Genomic DNA, 19,392 nt, shown 5'->3' on the forward strand with positions numbered 1-19,392 from the left:
GCCCCTCAAAATTCGCGCACAGTGGTTACCCGTTTTAAAAGGGAATTAATTCCAGCAATCAGTGGCTTGGGTTCCCGATATCCGTTGATTTTTGGATTCGAAAAGGTGAGAAATGTACAGTAAACAGTAGCGTTGGCAGAAGTTTATAAAAATATATTTAAATTTATTTTAAATTCTGGCATTATTCTTGTACTTTTGATTTCAAGATCTAAACATGATTATTAATGAACTAAAAAGTTAATAAAGATTTAATAAATTCTCCAAAATTGTTTTAGCTTAAAAAGCAAAATGATCTTACATTTTAATACTATAACTGGTCTCGGGCTGAACTTTGTTTTTCATTTCATGAAATCACATTTCAAACTCTGCCATTGGGCTCCATTATTCGGCCCGAATTATATTTGAGCGATTTGGCCGACATTTGCCTGATGGGCACATTAGGCCGTCGAAAGCGATGCTTCTTTACTACCCTTGATTTTTGGGCAGATGCATTGTTTACGCAGATGCGGTAGCCTTGGGCGGGAAAGGGGGCGGGGCATTGAGGCAGCAACCGCATTTTACGGAATGCGGTCAAAAGGACTAATTATGCTAAACGCCAAAACCGCAACGACCAGTTAGCCATGGCCAAAACCCCCTTTCCGTCCGCTTCTTTTTTCCGCCTCTGCAGTTGTTCGTTTTTTTCTTTTTTTTTGGATTTTTCTGCGTTGCGATAAACCAAAAGTTGTGCACGATATTTCAATTAAATTGGTATGCCGATGGCCATGCATATGTAATGCATTATGATTTTGGCCACATTTTAGCTGCAGTTTGGCCCGCCCCGCAGCGAAAGTTTTTGCATTTGCCAAAAGGGCCGGACATGTAAATAACAGCAAAAGTTTTAATTAAATTTTAAATACAAGTTAATTTTTGTGTATTCTCACACCCTCACACTCTTTCCTTCCCTTTTCACAAATCCGTTTTATTTAACTTTGTCCATTATTTATCTTTTTTTTTGTGTGTGCGCGCCGCGCTGAAAATGAGTTATAAATATTTAGTTGTAATTCATGTTTAGTTTGCATTGTTTGCGGCCCCAAAATCGAAATTAATATTCATGAGCCAGCGGCGCGACCTCTTCAAATTTTAATTAGAAATAAATAATTCCAGCACTTGTTGCTCCCAACAGGTGAGTCGGGTTGCACATATTGCCATTGCCAGCTCCCATTTCCAATTGCCATTCATAATCCGCATCGCATTCAGGTGATTTGCAAGTAATCATGTTGTACATTTCCAGGCCACACACAGCGCATATTGATGGCAGGCGCCCATTCTGGTTGCGAATCCTATTCCGATCCTGAATCTGACTCCAATTCCTGCTCCTTTTCCAGTAATAAACGTGCGTAATCAAGCCAGGGCCCGGCTATATCTGTCTGAATGTCGGAGGCACACAACAAAAGCCAATGCCAGGGCACATATGGTGCACTGAGAGGAAAACAGAGGGGTTTGGCTTTGAATATTTCAAAAAACATATTGTATAGCATACTTTTTGGAGCCCAGTTAATTTTACTGTCACTCGCACAAAATGTTCAATAACTTCTTTTAGGAAAATCTTAAAAACTTGTAATCAATTAAAATTTAAAGCTAAATAATTTTCTTACATGTGAGTACTCAATACTGAACATTTTATCTTTCCGTGCATTTGCCTGCACCTGCCTCTTCCTTCCGCCGGGTGTAATATTTGATTTTGATTGAAGTGCAGTCAGGCATGTGCGGCCAAGGAAAAATCGCACGAGACCTTCTGCCTGTTGCCTATTCAGGACCTGTCAGTCCGCAGTCCGGAGTCCGGAGTTCTCTGTCCGCAGTCCGGAGTTCAAGACGAACGCATAATGAGTGCCAGGCAAAGCCGGAGAGACGGGCTGCAAAAAAATGCATTATAATGCCGCCTGCCAACCGACATGAACGTGAACGTGAACGAACGAACGCCTCCGTCCTCCGGGATCCTCCAGGGACTCCATTTAAGCTACGTGACTATCGGGCCAGGACTGCTGGCAGGGATTCCAGGAAACTGGTTCGCAGGGTTTCCCAGACCGAAAGCTAGAATCCAATATGCATTCGATTTCGATTTGATTATTTCATTTATTGATTGCTAATCTTGGGGCATAATTTGCATCAAATGAAATTTAAATTAATTAGTTTTCAACGGGGGTGAGATCTATACCACATAGTAGGGATTATTGATAAAAAAAATTGAAAAGTTACCTTTAAAAGTAGAAAATATAAAAATTAATAAATAAATATGGAAATATACTTTTAAAATCGTAGGTATACTTTCTAAAATAAATAAACAAATATAAATATTTTATTTCACAGCGAACTAGTTCCTTTTCAGTATTTTCCTGCAGGATTAGAGGAACCCTTTGCCGACTCATCTCGATGCGAGCTGACAGGCATCCCGGCGCCTGCCCCCAAAACAGGTTGAGCTCCTTTCAGCCCGGGGCTAAGCCCACTCCGACTTGGATTCGGACTAAGACCGAGAGTGAGACGGAGATCCCGGGCTGCCCCTCCGATGGCTGCTGCACTTCTTCAGCTTCGACTTTCTCCACTTTTTCACGCCAGGCAATTTTATGGGCTGCATAAATCAGAGAGCCACCGAGTCGTCGGTGGGCGTGGCAGGCAATTTATACATGACGACGTTATTATTGGGAGCCACCCGAAAACTACATAAATACAAACGTACCTACGTAGTATATATATGTATAGTTTAGGCCTTGGTAATTGCCGACACTCGCTGCGCATGAAAATTTAAAACGCAACAAATGAAAGAAAATGTTTCGGTTTTTTTTCCAAGTTCTCTTTTATTTTATTTCACTTTTTTTTTTACTTTGCACCCTACACATTTCCAAGTGGCTTTCTGGTTTTGACTGCGAATTAAGGCAGGAGCAAAAGGACGAAGGACGCAGGATGCAGGACGAAGGACGAGGCCGGCTCTCTGGGCCACAATTTGTTTTGGCCCGTTTTTATTTGGCTGTCTGAAGCTGAAGCTGGTGAGGCTGCGAAGAAAAAAACATTTAGGCAACTTGGCCCTTTGAAGGCTCGTGGTCATAAATTCCATTCTCACCACATTTTCTCCCTGCCCTTTCCTTTCCCCTTCTGCCGCCCGTTTTTCCTGCGAGTCCTGCGTTTTTCATTTATTCGTTTTCCCTGCCGCCTTTTTGTTTGCCATTGGCAAGGGGCCGGCACAAACATTTTCGTCTGCCAAGGTGCAAAAAAAACTGTGGCAGCTAAAAATTTAATTCCACGAGCAAAAAGTCGAGCCTTAAATGCCCTGTAATATTTAAGAACATTTTTTATGGATTATTATTATGGGTTAGAAAGTAAATACTACACCCAACAAAAAATTGACACGAAGCTATGATCAATTTGGTATCAATTTTGACTTGAAATGCGGCATCTTAACTTGATATGCTCCTAAAATTAGTTCTCACCAGAGAATTCCTCCTTGGAACTTTCCCTAGATTTCTTATAGTTTTTATTTAAATTTAAATAAATTCTATTGACACATGCTTTCAGCCTTGAATATTATTTTTACACCAAATTATCAGATTTGCCTAAACAATTTAGTAGGAAAGAAGCTCCATTTGAGTCGGCCTCTCCTTTGGCAGGGAAAAGCCAAACAAAGCATATTTCTGAGTTGACTTCGCCTTCGGTTTCGCCCGCCTTTGGCTTCGGCCCCTCGTCCTCCTGGCTCCTCGTCCTTTTCGGCCAGAAAAAGAGACTGCGATAGAGGGAAATAAGGAATCTAAAATGATAATAAAATATTCATATTAATCTGCTTGGCTCATAAAATATTCAGCTGCGTAATTGTTGGCATTACGTTCGAGTCGAGATCCGGGGCAGCCAGCTATGACGACAGTCGTGTGCCGGGAGTGCCATCATCATCATCATGATTTCCCCCCCCCCCTCCCCTTTCCGCCGGCAGAGGAGGAAATGCCAGGCGGAATCTTACAAGTTTTGTAATTTACACCTGGCTGCCCACATCGTATTTCCCCCTGCCCAAAGAAATATCTCAAAAAATCTGCTTTAAGGTTGGAAATCAGTGGTAAAACAAACAAAGGGAATAATTCAAAATAAAGCATTACAAAAAATTACAAACAAAAATTTAATAACTAAAGAGTAATAATAATTTGGTGGATTTCAGAACAAACCTTTCGTTGCATACTTTTTTAATACCCCATATCCTCTAAACTCCCCAATTACATAGTAAATACTTTGTAATAATACAGCTTTAAGGCTAAACTCAAAGGGGAAATCGTGTCAAAGGATGGGTCGTGGTTGTCTGAACAAAGGACGAAACGAGTGAGCGAAACCAATGCCAGTCATTGGCAATCCCATTAAGCTATTCATAATTGCTCATAATTTCGGTTGATTTCATTAGCATATGTAACATTTTAATTTGATGTGGGAAGCCCCCCTTTTACCGCCACACTCACATTCCGCACCCGCAAAACTCATATGCATAATCAATGGAGCCTCATTAACCTGTCGCTGGTGTCTGGTGTGTTATTGTTGTTGCCCGTTAATTACGCAACCCATAAAATATATATTGCTTCTCATCGCGCTTTACATCAGAATGACGTCGATTAACACCTCATAAATGCCTGTATGTGTGTGTCAGTGTGTAGAGCTGTGTGTAAAACCTGTTAATTGGTTTAACGTTATAAAATTGAAACCGCCGACGTTGTTGTCGGAAGTCGGAAGCCCATGCGGCGTATGCGTAATATATTTCAGAACCGCCGGAAAACGAGGACTTTCCCCTTTTCCCTTTTGCCCTTTCGCCCTTCATCGCAATGAAAACCATCTGTGTTCCCAGGCCTAAAAACATTTTAAATAAGCCAAATATTTTAATAAATAAATATTTATATATTAAAGAGCTTTTAAAGAAAAATAAAAATACAATGATCCAATAGATCCAATGACTAAGCTAAATATATTCCTTTAATCAATTATTGTCTACTGTTCAGCATAATTCCACTGGTCCAATCAAATGCAGACATTTCAAAGAGATTCCATTGAGTAGAACATAGCTGACCATTAATATTAATATGTTACCAATATGTTGGCATACGAAACAGAAAAAAAACAACAGTCTGAACCTAGAGAACCGTACACATTGCATTTAGTGGCTTGTGTTAATTATGACATTTATCCTGCAATTTTGCTAGGACCGCCCTTAGAACACACAGCCCATATATATTCATATCGCTTCTGAAACGGATACAGATGTGGCTTTAATTTGATCTGTTTCCAATAATAATTCATAATTGACTTAATAATGGACTCGATATTAATGTTAATTAAGCCCGAACGCAGGGCAATTAGTTTTGGGCCCAGAAACTAGCAGCTTTGCAAGTTGAGGCCAAGACAAAGCCTCAAGTTATCCATGCAAATGCATGACTTTGTTCGGCATTTCCACTACACTTCCATATGTATGTCTGTATGTAGACACAGATGAGCAAAAATTGAAACATGAAATTGTTGAGCCTGAGACTTCAGCAAGATGTCCGAGGGTTGCGCCAAGACTTCTGAATTTCTAAAGTAAATATTCATATTTTATTATAGTTCCCAATTTTGTTAATTTTGTTAAAATAAAGTCATTGAGAAACAGCCTAAACAGAGAAAAATAGGGTTTTCCCATCCAAACCAAAAGTATAACTAATATAACAATGGTTTAAAAATCCCGAATGTAGCCCCTGCAGGCAAAACGGCTGGACATAAAAATCTAAAAATAAAATAAATATTTTAGAAATATAATCACAAAACAAAAAATCATCTAATTTTCTTCACATTGCCTTTTGAGTCGTAGCAGTTTCACAGAACTCTCCCAAATACTCCACATCAGCCCCTCGATTTTCGACTGACCATCTGACTCTGTCAACTGGCCCAACAGCGCCGCCTCCTTTATCCCAGTCATCGCATCTTTATGAAGCTGAAGACAAAATTGTGTTGCATCGTTAGTCTAATTGCATTTTGCCAGGCGACAGTAACAACAGATTCGTGTTCTGCTCAACAGTTGCCCGGACACACACATGAGGACCTACTGAGTATATCGGATATACATATAAATCCAGTAATACATATATATATATATATATATGTGTATGCAGGCATGCGTGAATGTTGCAGGAATCAAGGCAGCCGGGCAACAGGACACGTAGTCCTCGTTCTGCAAAGGCTGACGGCTGATGGCATTTTTTGGTTATTAAGACGATACGACTTGGACCCACTGCACCGTCATCGCCACACACACAGTCACACGAACACCCAAAGCCACACACACACACCCATGTAATAACTAGTAATTTTGCAACGTTTATGGAAGATGGAGGAGGTCCAACTTTTGACTCTTGATTTCTCTGGCCCAAATGAACCTGACCAACTAGCAATAGCAACAACCGAGCATAACTGGCATTTAGAAAATCGATTGGGCTGTCAATGGTCCTGGGGATATCCTGTAAAATCAGGTGATATTGGAAAATTAAATTTTTTCATATCCTGAATTTCGTATGTTTTTTAGTGGTAAATCATTATAAATTCAAATAATGAAAATAGTTTTATTTTTTATTGATATTCCTTATATTTTAAACGGACCCATGGAAAATACAAAATATTATAAATATGATACGTGGGATCAAAATATAATATTGCATTTTCTATAAACTTATAACCTTTTTGTTAGGATTGAAAATTTGAAAAAAATTCTCAAATATTACTTCTTTATACTATTCATTTAAAAAAGTAGGTAAAAATTAAAATCCGCTTAATACAGAAAATGTTCATCTAGAATCTGGCTTCAAGCTCCTGTGACATTTAAGCTTTGACTCGCTTTCAGAAGGTCCGAGACGCAAATGCTACCCTCTGCCCACCGAAGTGTGGCCCGCAAATGTGTCGCATTCAAATGAACCGAAACTGAATTGTGTCTGAGCCATCAGCCCCCCCTCCGCACGCCACTGGCCACTGAAATCCTGTTGGCACATTTCGTTGTAGATTTTTGATATTTTCATTACGTGCATCTGCCAGTTACGCCTCATTGTGTGGGTGTGCCCTCGTACATATATGTATTCTACACATACGTAAATGGGTTGGGGGCCAAGGAGTACATAGAATGTCGTACATGTGTCCTGGCCTTGGTTAGTTCCATTCTGCCCGGATTTCAGTCGCTTAATCTCTGCTGACATTTGGTGAAACAGCAGGAGCAGCAGCCTCCAGTGAAAAGCGACAGATAAAGAGCGGCCCGGCTGCTTTACAAGCTTATGAATGCGAAAACAACAGGGGGATGTGCAAATCTACAACTAAAATAGGGCTCTTCACTTCTGCCAGGCAGCTTCATCAGCCAGCTGAGCTCGAATATGTCGGGTTAAACAGTTGCAGTTAGTGTCAAAAATGGGGAAATAAAATGTATGATTAATATTAACATAGAGTCTTCTCTTTATCACTAAACCAAATCATTTCGATTAAAAACGACAAATTTTATCTGGACATGCTATCAAAAGTTTTCCTTATCGATTAACAATGATCGATCGCTTGTGGTTGCTGTCTAGTCTGCTCTCCACTCCAGTCTCTTGTCAGATTCTTCCATCTATGTACATTATTTTCAATATCCACTCTCTTCACACTAAAATTTCTTCTATAACCAATTTCTTTTACTTTTTTTTTTTGGTTTTCTTTTAATTTATTTGTTCAATTATTTTTTTGAACCTTCATTTCTATGGTCTTTAGTTTATTTTTATTCTTTTGTCTTCTTCCATCTTTTTATTTGATGTTTTCTGATTGAACTTCTTGTACTTCTCCAGTTTCTACACACTCTTCAGACTTCACACTCTCCACCTCCAGGCTGCCTTCGTCACTGGCCCAATCTCACGGGGTGCCCATCCTGGTGGCGCTTGACCAACTGGATCCTGGGAACGGTGCGCCAGAAGAGAATGGCCCCGCGATTGTGGCCGCCGCGGGCGTAGAGATCGCTGAGGCAGTCGGCCCAGTGGTTGTAGAGCGGCATGCTCGGCGGCTCGCAGGCGGCGAGTGGAGCACCCGTGCCGGCCATGCAGGCGGCGGTCACCTCCAGGGGATAGGCCACTAGGCTGGCCAGCATCTGGATGATCACCGCGTTGTACTGCTGCTGCTGGCGGCTCATCGGAATCAAACGAAGGCAGAGGTGGCTCAGCAGGCTAGTCACCCCCAGAACGCACATCTCGCCCAGCAGGCGTGGCATCATCCCGGCAAAGAGTCCAGCCCATCCCTCCTGCTTCACCAGCGTCATCAGGCTGCCGCAGAGACCCTCGTAGACGCGTTCGCGACCCACAAACTGGGCCACCTGGCGCACCATGACCACGTAGAAGGGTTGCGACAGAGCCACTGCGGTGGCCAGGCGCAGACTGTTCCTCGCGAGATTCCAGCCGAACTCCTTGAGGCTCGGCTCCTCCTTGGCGCCCCGCTTGTAGGGCTTGAAGTGCAGCAGGGCCAGGAGGAGATCCCCCAGCAAATAGTCCACTGTGCTGGCCGCCAGGCGAGCGGTCAGGCCACGATACATGCCACCGTGGCCATCCAGCCGCCGGATGTGCTGCACATACTGGTGGACGCCGGGCAGGAAGAGCCGCGGACGCCGGTGCAGCAGCGGCAGGTGGAAGGGACGAGCCGGCAGCGGCTCGTGGCCCAGCTGGATGAGCACCTTGGCCATTTCGTAGGGATAGAGCAGGGCATTGTAGCCCAGGCGCAGGCAGAAGCGCACCAGTTGATTGGGCTTTCCATGGTTGCTTGCTGGGGATCCCTTGGTGGTTACCTCCTGGCAGCTGGTCACCTCCTCATCCTGGAATCGCGGCTCCACCACCATCGATTGGCGCTGCACCGCTGGCGGCGGTGGTGGTGTTGCTAAAGCTGCAGTGGTGCGGCGCATCAAGGCACTGTTATCCGCATCGCCACCACCACCCAATCCCAAGCCAGCTGCCTGCGAATCGCGACGATTGTACTCCAAGTGGGCCATTGTCTCTCTATCTCTTTGCCAAAAACTCGAATTTAGTCCAACACTCAGTTGATTTAACCGGATTTTTGATTTTTCATTGAAAGTTAAGGCTTATCAATGGGCAAAAAGAATTTGACATAGGAAGCGAAGTTAACTGGATTTCCCAGAAATCACTAGGAATTTTACAAATACATTTTATGTGTAATAATAAAAAATTAAAATTAAAAAATATATTATTATAATCGTTTCTGTAAAATTCTGTATTTTATGTGTACTGTATTTATTCTTATAAAAAATTCCTTAAAGAATTGCAATGAACTCATTAAATTTCCCAACGATTCTTTACTGGGTTCATCCGCTCCTCCTCATTCGTACCCCAACTTGCGCTTTTCTTCTCCACTTGATTACAAATCCCGGAAAATGGCAGCCCATCCCCCCACCCCCCTTGATTTTCCTCCCCTGCCGACGGCTCTCACTTACTTTCGCAACATGAAATTTCAATTAGGCTGACCCCGCAGCCCTTTTGCTGTTTTTCTGGTCAATTAAATGCAACCATATTGGCTGCTCCTGCACTTCGCAGCCTCATCTCAGCCCCCCCTGCCCCTCTTGCCCCATAACCTTTCCACTTTTCATTGGATTGCATTTTATTTTTTGCGAAAGCCGTTAAAACCTAGTACCAAAATCGAGCAAATCAAGTGCACAGAAAGCTTAAAATTCAGTTAAGAGAAATGAAGGGATGATGCTGCTAACAGAAATATGAATAAGCAAGCACTTTAAATACTCGAAAAAACTTGATACGAATTTCCAATAATTACGTTAGAAATACTAAAAATATTTATCTAAGACATCACCAAACGACCTTGAACCCTGGCAAAAGTAATTATCCCGCTGCATATCATTATTTGATGGCCCACAGCAATTTTCCACTTACTTAGATGGTCCGGGTTCTGTTGAGTCAGTTGAGTCCGGCCTCTGGAGCATGGAAACCAATCACACAACCCAATGCCCAATAGCACCCCGCACTTAACCCTTTCCCGCCGCCGCCTTAACCCCCCAATGGCAATCGCATGCAATCCATTCCGACCAAGCGACCGAAAGCAAATGCAACTTATGCGACACGCACAGTTGATTAACAATGTCGCAATTTTTGAACCGAACCAACGTCGAAATCACACCCACGGCTAAAGTACACTAAAAGAAAAAATGAACTTTAATTATAAAAGGAAACGAAACCTGACTAAATAATAAATAGAATTTTTTTAGTACTAAAACTATTTGATAAGTCAAATTATGTAATATTATAATTATAATTTATTTCAATGTAATGGAAAAATAGATGAAATTATAATCTCTGATAAACCCATGTAAATAAAATATTTTAAAAAATATTTGTATTTCGAAAATTTATTACAAGATTATTATTAAGAACTAATTTAAAAAATATACCTATATATTTTCTGAGTTTAGCTAAACTTTGTTATCAAAACTTAATGTACTTTCCTCCTTACCGATTAAAATTTTAAAAAATAAACCACTTCCCATTCGTTTCTTTCTCTGTACCACCCACCCACTGCACCACTAAACCACCCAACCACCCAGCGCCCTTCTCCACACACACTGGCACGATTATTGCACATCACTAATTAGTGATGTGTGCGACGCATCGCGCCTAAAATTTCTGACCATCAAAGGGGGCGGTGGGAGGGTGAAGGGATGGGTATCCAGAGTGGGCGGTGGGTGAGGTGTGGGTGGGGTAGCCGTTGGCAGAGCGAGACCTGACGTTGACATTCCACTAACAGTGAAATTGTTTTCCAAATCCTAAGCTTGCATGTTAGCCACAAGCAACAACAGCAAGCATCATCCCAAAGGGGGTAGTTTGGGTGGTGCTAGTGGGTGGTGGGGTGACTGGGCAACCACGAACGGCAGCAGCGAATGAATGGCAATGAATGCGACACTGGACGGGCGGACCAACTGGACGTTTTCAGCGCCATGGCCATGGCCATGCATCACCGATGGCCACCGCCAATAGAGCACCACCACCCCTTCACTCCATCACCCCACCAACCAGCACCACCCACTCACCAACACCACCGCGCTGCAGCGGATCCCACGTTGCGTGTGTGGTAAATAGTGAACTGTTCGCATTTTCCCTGACTCCCTCGCTTTGGTTGCTGCAGTTCTCTATAAGAAAGAGATCTATTAGCTATTATATGTTGTTTGTTTTTCGTATTGATATTTTGTTATATGTTTTTCTTTTTTATACGTCTTTTTTTAACAAAATATATTTATGTAACCTGCTAAATTTTATTATAATTAAATCTAACGTTTTTGAAATATTTTTGAACTTATTATATTTATTTATTTATATTTTTAGCAATGAAAATTACATGTTAGCCAATCTAGAGTTCTACTCAATGTCCAAAAAAACTCCAACTTCTTGTTGCATTTGCACTCAAACTCTTTTTTTTTTTTTGGAACTGATGGCACTGAGGGTACTGAGAGTTAGTGGACATCGCTGCTGTCTGGGGATTAAAACTGCCGGATGCAGTGCGGAAATCAAAATGCTATGGCGGCCAGCCATCGGACACAACTGACGAGGCGGATGGAGTTCGCTACCGAGGACGAGGACGAAACCCGTTCCCCGGAAAAAAAGGCACCCGGAAAAAAGCCCCCAAACGATTCGAAATCAAAATGGAAGTCGGAATGGGAAACGGACAATCGAGGATTCGGGGGCGGTAACAGCAGTTTAAATGGCAACTAATCGCAAAAGGCAGTAGCTCCAAGCTCTCGTGCAGAGAAAAAAAAAAAGAACTCCCTCATCGAGATGCTTTTTAAATTTTATAATTATTTATTTCAAGCGTATTACAATATTCAATTATAATATATCAATTTATTAATATATAATAATAATATACCTACCTATGTATAAGGTAAATTAAAAGTTAAATTAAACCTATTGATTTACCAAAAATATTCTATATATTTTTTTTAAATTTTAAAAATAAAAGTATACTTTTCTTTCACATTTTCTCTCTGTGTGGCAGAGCGCATCGGACATGGCCACGTTTAGATAGCCATGTGGAGGTGTTTGCATAATGAATGAGCCCCAACCAGCGGCAACAACAGCCGCTGACCATCAACTGCGGCTCCCGAATTGCAAAAGTGGGTGGCTGGAAAATGGAAAAATGGGAAAAGCTGGGAGAGCGAGGGTTCAGAGCCGACTTGGTCTCACGCACAAGACAATGAAATCAAACGACAAACGCAAATGTGATCAATTACAGTTTGTGAATTTTAACGGCAAATGGCCAGAAAGCCATTGTTGTGCATTTGCGGCGGGCATGGTGGATGGCAGATGGTAGATGGTGACTCTGGCAGCCAGGGTTGCCAGCTGCATCTTTGCAGCAGCATGTGACCGAAATTCCGGACAAGCCGACAGTGAAGGGCACGGCAACAAGTCATTATTGTAATTATGTTAATATTCACCCAATCCACATCCCCGATCCCCATTTCCATCCACACGCAGGGCATTCCGGGGAGAGTACGTGCCCCGGGAAAATGGGGCTGTGACAGCCGAGAGGAGACTGGAGACTGGAGACTAAACTGCTTGATGGCCTGGTCATAAGGCCGGAAGTCTGTCAATTTGCGTATAATTTGTTTATGAGCTTCGCACACACACACGCACGCCGCACACACACATCTGCAAAAACGCCTCCAGAACGAACGGATACGGAAGCTGGAAATCAGAGCAAGGAAACGTTTTGATTTCATTCAGCTACCTCCGTGTCTCTGAGTCTCAAAAGCACAATGGTTGCCAAAATAATAGCACTCTTTGGGTTTATTAATAATATAAATATAATGTAAGCTTTAAACGCCAAAGTCACTTCATATATAATTTAAATTAAATCCTGAAATATTTATATTTCTTTAAAAATAATAAGGAAAGAAATAAATTACACAAAGCCATATATTAAATTTAGATAATAATAATAATTTATTTGAATTATTTTCTAAACTATTTCCCTACTTTTCCGAATGCAACTGTGAGCTTATGACACACTTGTTCCTTGGCATTTTTAAACACTTGAGTGGGTCAGGAGCTCATCGGGTGTGGCGCCATGTGGCAAAGTGTATTAAAAATGAAAGCATCAATTTAAACATTTAAACCAAAACAAATGCAGTCAAATCGTAAAGGCTTTAAAACAAGTCTAGGTGAATTCAACGGAAAACAATTCCTTGGAATGGAATGGAATGGAATTCGAGAGTTTGCCAAAGCTGTATTGTCTGCATGAAGTGAATCAATTTCGGGTAAATTGTGGTAAGACACAAAAAATTGATTGAGAGTCTATGGGTAGATTTATAAGAATAAGGTAAATTTATTGGCAAAATATTTTCAAAAATGTATGCAAACAAAAAAGTCGAGGGAAATTTAAGGAAAGATAATAAATTATACAAAGGTAATAAAATATTGCAAAAATAATATACATTAAAAAGGATATTTTAGACATTTTAATTATGATTCTTATTTGTATAAGCCACGTTTCTACATTTTTAAAGTATTTCTTCAAGCAACAATCGAAAAAGTTTTCACTTCACTTCTATTCTAATTCCTATTATGTTCAGGTTCTGATTTCGGAGATCTCTAAGCAATCGCAAGCAAAATTCCCAATAGACAAGCAGGCAATGGCACGGTACCTAGCGCAGATCATAATTTTGGGTGCCCAGGTGGTGGGGCGGGCGTTGGTGAAGACGCTGCGACAGGAGATGCAAGCCTTCGAGGATGCGGCGCGAATGCATGAGACCATGAGCGCCAACTTGCCCAGCAGCAGCAAAGCGAAGGTCAAGGGCATGACCCTGGTGGAGGCCCAGCAGATCCTCAATGTGAAGGACCTGAGTGACCATCAGACCATCGACTCGCATTACCGGCATTTGTTCCAGGCGAACGAGAAGTCCTCCGGCGGCACCTTCTACCTCCAGTCGAAGGTCTTTCGGGCCAAGGAGCGAATCGACGACGAACTGGCCAGGCTGGAGCAGCTGGCCAAAACGAAGATCGATCCCCCTTCCCCGCCAGCATCGCCATCTATAGACCAATCCAAAGAGCCGGGTCATCAGAGCCGGTGATCATTCCCGGCTGAATTCCCGGCCTGGCTTTTCCGTGGCGTGCAATCGATCTGTCCTGTCATGTTAACTACCAAATCGTCTTTCAAGTACATGTGTGCATATGTAAATCGTCAAATAAATAACTTCAAACTCTGTAATATAAAATATAAATATAAATATGTGTAAAAATTTATAAATAAAATCAATATTAATAAAATCTATGAATTTGTAAAATTAATAAACAGGGCACATAAAATGTAAACCATTGTATAACCGATTAAAAGTTCTCAGTCACCAGCTCTCGAATTTACATAAAAACCAGTTAGAACTAATATTATATATTATATCTAAATTTCAAAAATAAAAAAATTATTAAAGTGGAAAAGGTGCACCCTTATTTTGTATTTAAATTATTTATAAAACGAATCAAATTTTCCCAACAATCTAGTGAGTCATGAAATCGAGGCGGCCATGATATCAACTGTCAAATCGAATTTCGATTTGGATTTGGACCTTAGGGCCAGAGACCGAAATATTTTCAGTTTCGTTTTTGGGCTCAACGGAGCAACATCTCCCGTGTTTTATTTAACACAAAAAAGTAAGTGAAAAAGTTAAGTTTTTTTTTTATTCCGGCCTAACAAACGCATTAGTTTTTTGTAGTTTTAGTCATGTGACGTGGAAACGCAGAACATTTACCTGTGAATAGCCCCAGGATAAAATGGGACGAGTCCTTCGCCATAAAAAGGAGGAGGAGTACCCCTTTCGTACACAAAACGACACACAACCAGAGAAAGACCCTCAAATAAGGCGGCTATAACTTAACTAAAACGTGACCATACTTAATGGATTTAATCTTGATGATACATACACGAAATAAGACACGAAGAGAAGAGCTCCACCGCGTGAATCAATTAAGGAACTATTTGGTTTGGCAACTATTTTAAGCCAATTCGATAAATTTGATATAAATGCAAAATCGTTATGGAATATCGCCGGCTACCCGCAACACTGTTTATTGTACTTAAATACTTCAATACTTGTATACTGCTTCTACTTGTATAACACGGGACCAAGTCATCAAGGACTATAACTAGGTAAATGAATTAAGGAAAATCTAACTACGATTTATTAATCGAAGATCTAACTATCCATTTAGAATTTTTAAGCATATATATGGATTTTTTATGTAATGGAGGAAGGACGTCGCCTATTATCCTGAGGATGAGGTTGGTATTGGAATTCAAATATTTGAAAATAGATTAACTTTATCTTTATCTTTATCTATCTATCTTTGCAGCTATTCCAGGAATCTACACACCAATAGGGGCTGCGCGATTCCGGACTGATTTTGCATCGTACTCGCAAAACAAATATTTGAATATGCATCGAATTATATGCATACCAAATTACACATCGAAGTATATATTTATATCAGGAGATACTAAACTAAATATGGAATCATATTATCATAGCCCGATAAACTAAATTACACTTTGAACTATATAATTGTACAGTTAACTCTTAATATTGTAACACACATCGAATCACGTATATCAGTCAAGATTTATTGATTAACAAGAAAATGGAAATACATATGGAATGCATTAAAAAAAACTAGATCGCTTAATCTGTTATTTAAAGAAAGTTCTCTTAAGTATAACCAATACTTAACCGATACTTAATAATTGATAATAAAATGGGCTAATGCTGCATACTCCAAGCACCACTTTAAATATTTAAGTATATACACTAATTTCTTTTTTATTATTTGCCTACGCGCGTACGAAAATGAAAAGAGCAACAATTTACATTCAAATGGCGTTTAATATCTGTTCGGGACATGTCATTGATCTCTATAATGAGGCACGTTTTACCAAAGCAAAAGTTCGCCCATTCACACACATGCATATTGTATTATGGCAATTTTCAATTTGTGTGTGCATTTAAAATGCAATTTTCCCATTTTCCCTGGCAAAGCGAGAGCAAGGCTCAATAAAATTCAAGTGATTTATTTATACGCATTGTTCGACGACTGCAAATTGGCGGGACGAAGGGTGTCGGTGGACCAGGCGAACTCTTAATAAAAACAATTAAGCCAAATTGGCCACAATTGTAGGCAAAAATGAGAAAAATAAAACAAAAAATACGACAAAAATAAAAACCAAAATAAATTGAAACCGAAAACGGAAAACAGTTGAATAAAAAAGAAAAACAGACTCGATCAAGATGGCGGCAAATGAGTGGTGCGAGTGGAAAAGTGTGTGATGGGGCAAAAAAAAAACGAAGAGGCGAGCACTTAAGTGGAAATGCAGTCGAGTGTCGTCATCATCATCAAGGGGACATCGCAGCAAACTCACACACAAGTGCAGAAAATCGAGAAGGGCGACACTCTTACAGGCAGAAAAAACCGACTACCACATGTTTTTATTGATTTGGAATTTGGAATAGTTCATAGCCATTATCAATTATTTTAAAATTAAATATAATATAAAAAAAAAATAATATTTAAAACATTGAAATTAAATACTTTGATTTAATATAAAAATTTCCTAACTACAATTATTTTTTCCAGTGCACTTTCGGATATTGGCAGAAGTGCAGCACCAAATGATGAGCAGCAAAGTCGACGATGCGATTTGCGTTCGTCTTAGCCGTTCTTCTGTTTTTTTTCCCAAGCGCTCTTTTTAACTTCTTAGTGTGGAAAAACTATTCAAGTCTAATGGCACGAAAGAGAATAATGACGCACAATACACTTCGACAGTTTAAGCGGATTCACATGATTACAACCGAGCGGAGGGAGAGGAGAAAGTGGAGCCAAGAGGCGGAGAAAGCGGAGAAAGCAGTAAGTAATGATGTCTGTCGATGTTTGCAGAAACTTGTTAACCATTTGAAGGCGACAAATGTCGAGAGCATTAGACATAGTTAGAAGGGAACAGTGGGAAAAAACCCGAAAAGAATTTTATTTCAAGGAAATTTTTTTTTTAAATTTGCGCGGTATAATAAATGTGACATAATAATTTTATCAAATTGCCAAATTCTTAAGATAAAATATAAATAATATTATATTTTTATCTTAATGAAAATAATAATAAAAAATAAAATAATTTTGTTCGCTAAATAATTGCTTGCACCCCACTGTGCCTGTCCTCAGCTCCAGTCGCCAGTCGCCACTTGCCAGGATCTGGGATCTAGGATCTGGCTCCACTTGAGATGCTGCAAACAAATGGCCAAGGATAATGCATCCCAGGGGTGATGGCAGCTGCCTGTGGGACATGCTAGTTTTCACAAATTTATGGCTTTTAATTGCACATATTTGACAGAAGTTGGCTCGCAAATCGATGACGATAAGTCACAGCCAATCGATTGTTAAATTGAGGAACAAGCCTCAGATACTGCATAAATTCATTGCATTGCGGCTTAAAGTCGGCATAAAAATGCAGGGCATGTACAATATGTGCCTCTCTGTGATTTCCTAATTCAATTATTATTCAAATCATATAATTCCATCTCAATGACGCACGTTGGCAACTCTGGCAGCATGTTATAATCACATTACGTATACGACCGCAGGACCACGCATATAAAACTACAGGGCGAAACGGAACTGGATTTCTGAAGTGCGGAGTGTGGAGTGGGCCAAATCCAATTTCCCGCTGCGCAAACGAAAATTGCCAGCTTCATTCCTTTATTGTATGCCATTTCTTGCCGCCGCTTTGTCTCCGGCTTATCCTTCATTTGCCTGCATTTATTTTATTTTGCATATTAATATTGTTAAAAGCGAGCCGCCCGTTGCGCTCCACAAAATTAGCCCGCCATTCATGTCGCATTCAACGGAATGTCGGAATGCCATCTTGTGTGTGCCTGCTGGATGTGGATGGGCAGCTTTTGTAGGGGGGTGGGGTGGGGTGGGTTCGCCTGGGAACGGAGGCCATATCAATTTACCCACCGGAAGGCACGCAGCAGCAACATCAGCGGCAACAAAAGAATGCGACCCGATTCGGTTTGATTCGCACCGTCTCGGCGGGAGTTCAAAAATCGTAAACATATCCCGGACCGTGGGTTCCGCACCCACCAGCAAATCCCATGAATAAATTACAGCAAAGGGCACACAAATTGCAGGCACTTCAGAAATTTCACAAAACAAAATCAAGATTCTTCAACTGAATAGTTAGAAATATATAAATTAAAAGGCTAAAAAATATTAAAGAAAAAAAGTTAACTTCAGAAAAAAGAATTTGTTTTCAATATTATAAAAAAAAAATTTTTATGATACTAAAATTTTAATTTTTTTGGATATTTATTTATTACCGTTTACACTGTAACAACTTATAAGCGTTTGTCTGTTTGTATGCACTTATTAATGCGTATTCATTGTCACTTCCGATTCGAGGATTCTGCCACCCCCTTTTACACCCCCTTTCCACCCACTTTCCATGGACTCATTTGGCGGACTCGCCTTGCCTTGCGGAGAGCAGACGCTTTCCTTTTGTCGATTTAATTGAAATAATTGCAAAAATGCAAATTGAATGGACTACAGTTGACACAGGATATTAACCATGGACGATGGCCAGCAACAGGAGACGGCGAAGGATCCGGCGAAGGACGCGGCGCCCGCCGCGCAAGGAGCCTTAATGAGCTAACGAATGTACGGCGGATAATTGAGTGGAGACCACATGTGCAGCTGGCCAGCTGGGGCGACCTGGTCGGGATCATTGAACTCCCACGTGGATCGGACCAGGCGCTCCCCGGGGATTTAACCATTTAAATAGCTACAAATTTTAATACTTATTATTAACTCAAAATCATTTATAATAAATATAATAGTAATATTATATTATTCGAATTTGACAAAAATATGAATTTTTTCTTTTCGTTTTTTTGCTGTAACTTGGCCAAAAATGGTCTTACACCAAAAATACATACTGTTTTGAACAGATAACAAAATAATTATTAAATCCATAACACTTTCCGTGTGATTTTGAAAAAATAAAATTTTCGAAAATTTTTAAATTTTTTATAAGGGGGTACCCCATGATTTTTTGCGAAAAATTAGAAATAAATAAAATTTTAAGGTTTAAATGCCAATCGACAGGAAATTTAATAACGAGCTCAAAAATGACAATTCATATTTGGATCACTATTTCAATTGTTACGGTCAAAAAACGGCTTATTTTTTGGAAATTCGGGACTTTGGTTTTTAACAAAAATATGAATTTTTTCTTGTTGTTGTTTACCCTCCGTGGATCCGCGTATGAATTTATGATATATATATATATGAATATATTTAGGCATTAATTATTCAAATT

The 19,392-nt window shown here is 40.3% G+C and overlaps 2 protein-coding genes and 1 long non-coding RNA gene across 4 annotated transcripts; 2 read left to right on the plus strand and 1 right to left on the minus strand.

Moving 5' to 3' along the window:
* Window positions 1-7,437: 7,437 nt before the first annotated feature.
* On the minus strand, window positions 7,438-9,112 carry LOC108057722 (mitochondrial carrier homolog 2). The gene has a single exon (XM_017142115.3). The coding sequence runs from the start codon at window positions 9,008-9,010 to the stop codon at window positions 7,877-7,879; it is 1,134 nt and encodes a 377-aa protein (XP_016997604.2). The 5' UTR covers window positions 9,011-9,112; the 3' UTR covers window positions 7,438-7,876.
* Window positions 9,113-13,575: 4,463 nt separating this feature from the next.
* On the plus strand, window positions 13,576-14,263 carry LOC108057721 (mitochondrial import inner membrane translocase subunit TIM16). The gene has a single exon (XM_017142114.3). The coding sequence runs from the start codon at window positions 13,670-13,672 to the stop codon at window positions 14,105-14,107; it is 438 nt and encodes a 145-aa protein (XP_016997603.2). The 5' UTR covers window positions 13,576-13,669; the 3' UTR covers window positions 14,108-14,263.
* Window positions 14,264-14,547: 284 nt separating this feature from the next.
* Window positions 14,548-15,694, plus strand: LOC108057720 (uncharacterized). 2 transcript variants are annotated; one of them, XR_011419788.1, is made up of 4 exons: window positions 14,548-14,684; window positions 14,737-15,180; window positions 15,243-15,312; window positions 15,384-15,693. It is a non-coding gene; the product is annotated as an uncharacterized lncRNA (long non-coding RNA). The 2 variants fall into 2 exon arrangements; XR_006412612.2 differs by having other exon boundaries at window positions 14,670-14,684; window positions 14,747-15,180; window positions 15,384-15,694.
* The last annotated feature ends 3,698 nt before the right edge of the window (window positions 15,695-19,392 follow it).

The sequence above is a fragment of the Drosophila takahashii genome, chromosome X (assembly GCF_030179915.1).
Source record: "Drosophila takahashii strain IR98-3 E-12201 chromosome X, DtakHiC1v2, whole genome shotgun sequence".
Lineage (NCBI taxonomy): Eukaryota > Metazoa > Arthropoda > Insecta > Diptera > Drosophilidae > Drosophila > Drosophila takahashii.

What these genes read in the sequence shown, in the direction of transcription:
- LOC108057722 (XM_017142115.3), bottom strand. Translation starts at nt 9,010, where the DNA reads ATGGCCCACTTGGAGTACAATCGTCGCGATTCGCAGGCAGCTGGCTTG.
- LOC108057721 (XM_017142114.3), top strand. Translation starts at nt 13,670, where the DNA reads ATGGCACGGTACCTAGCGCAGATCATAATTTTGGGTGCCCAGGTGGTG.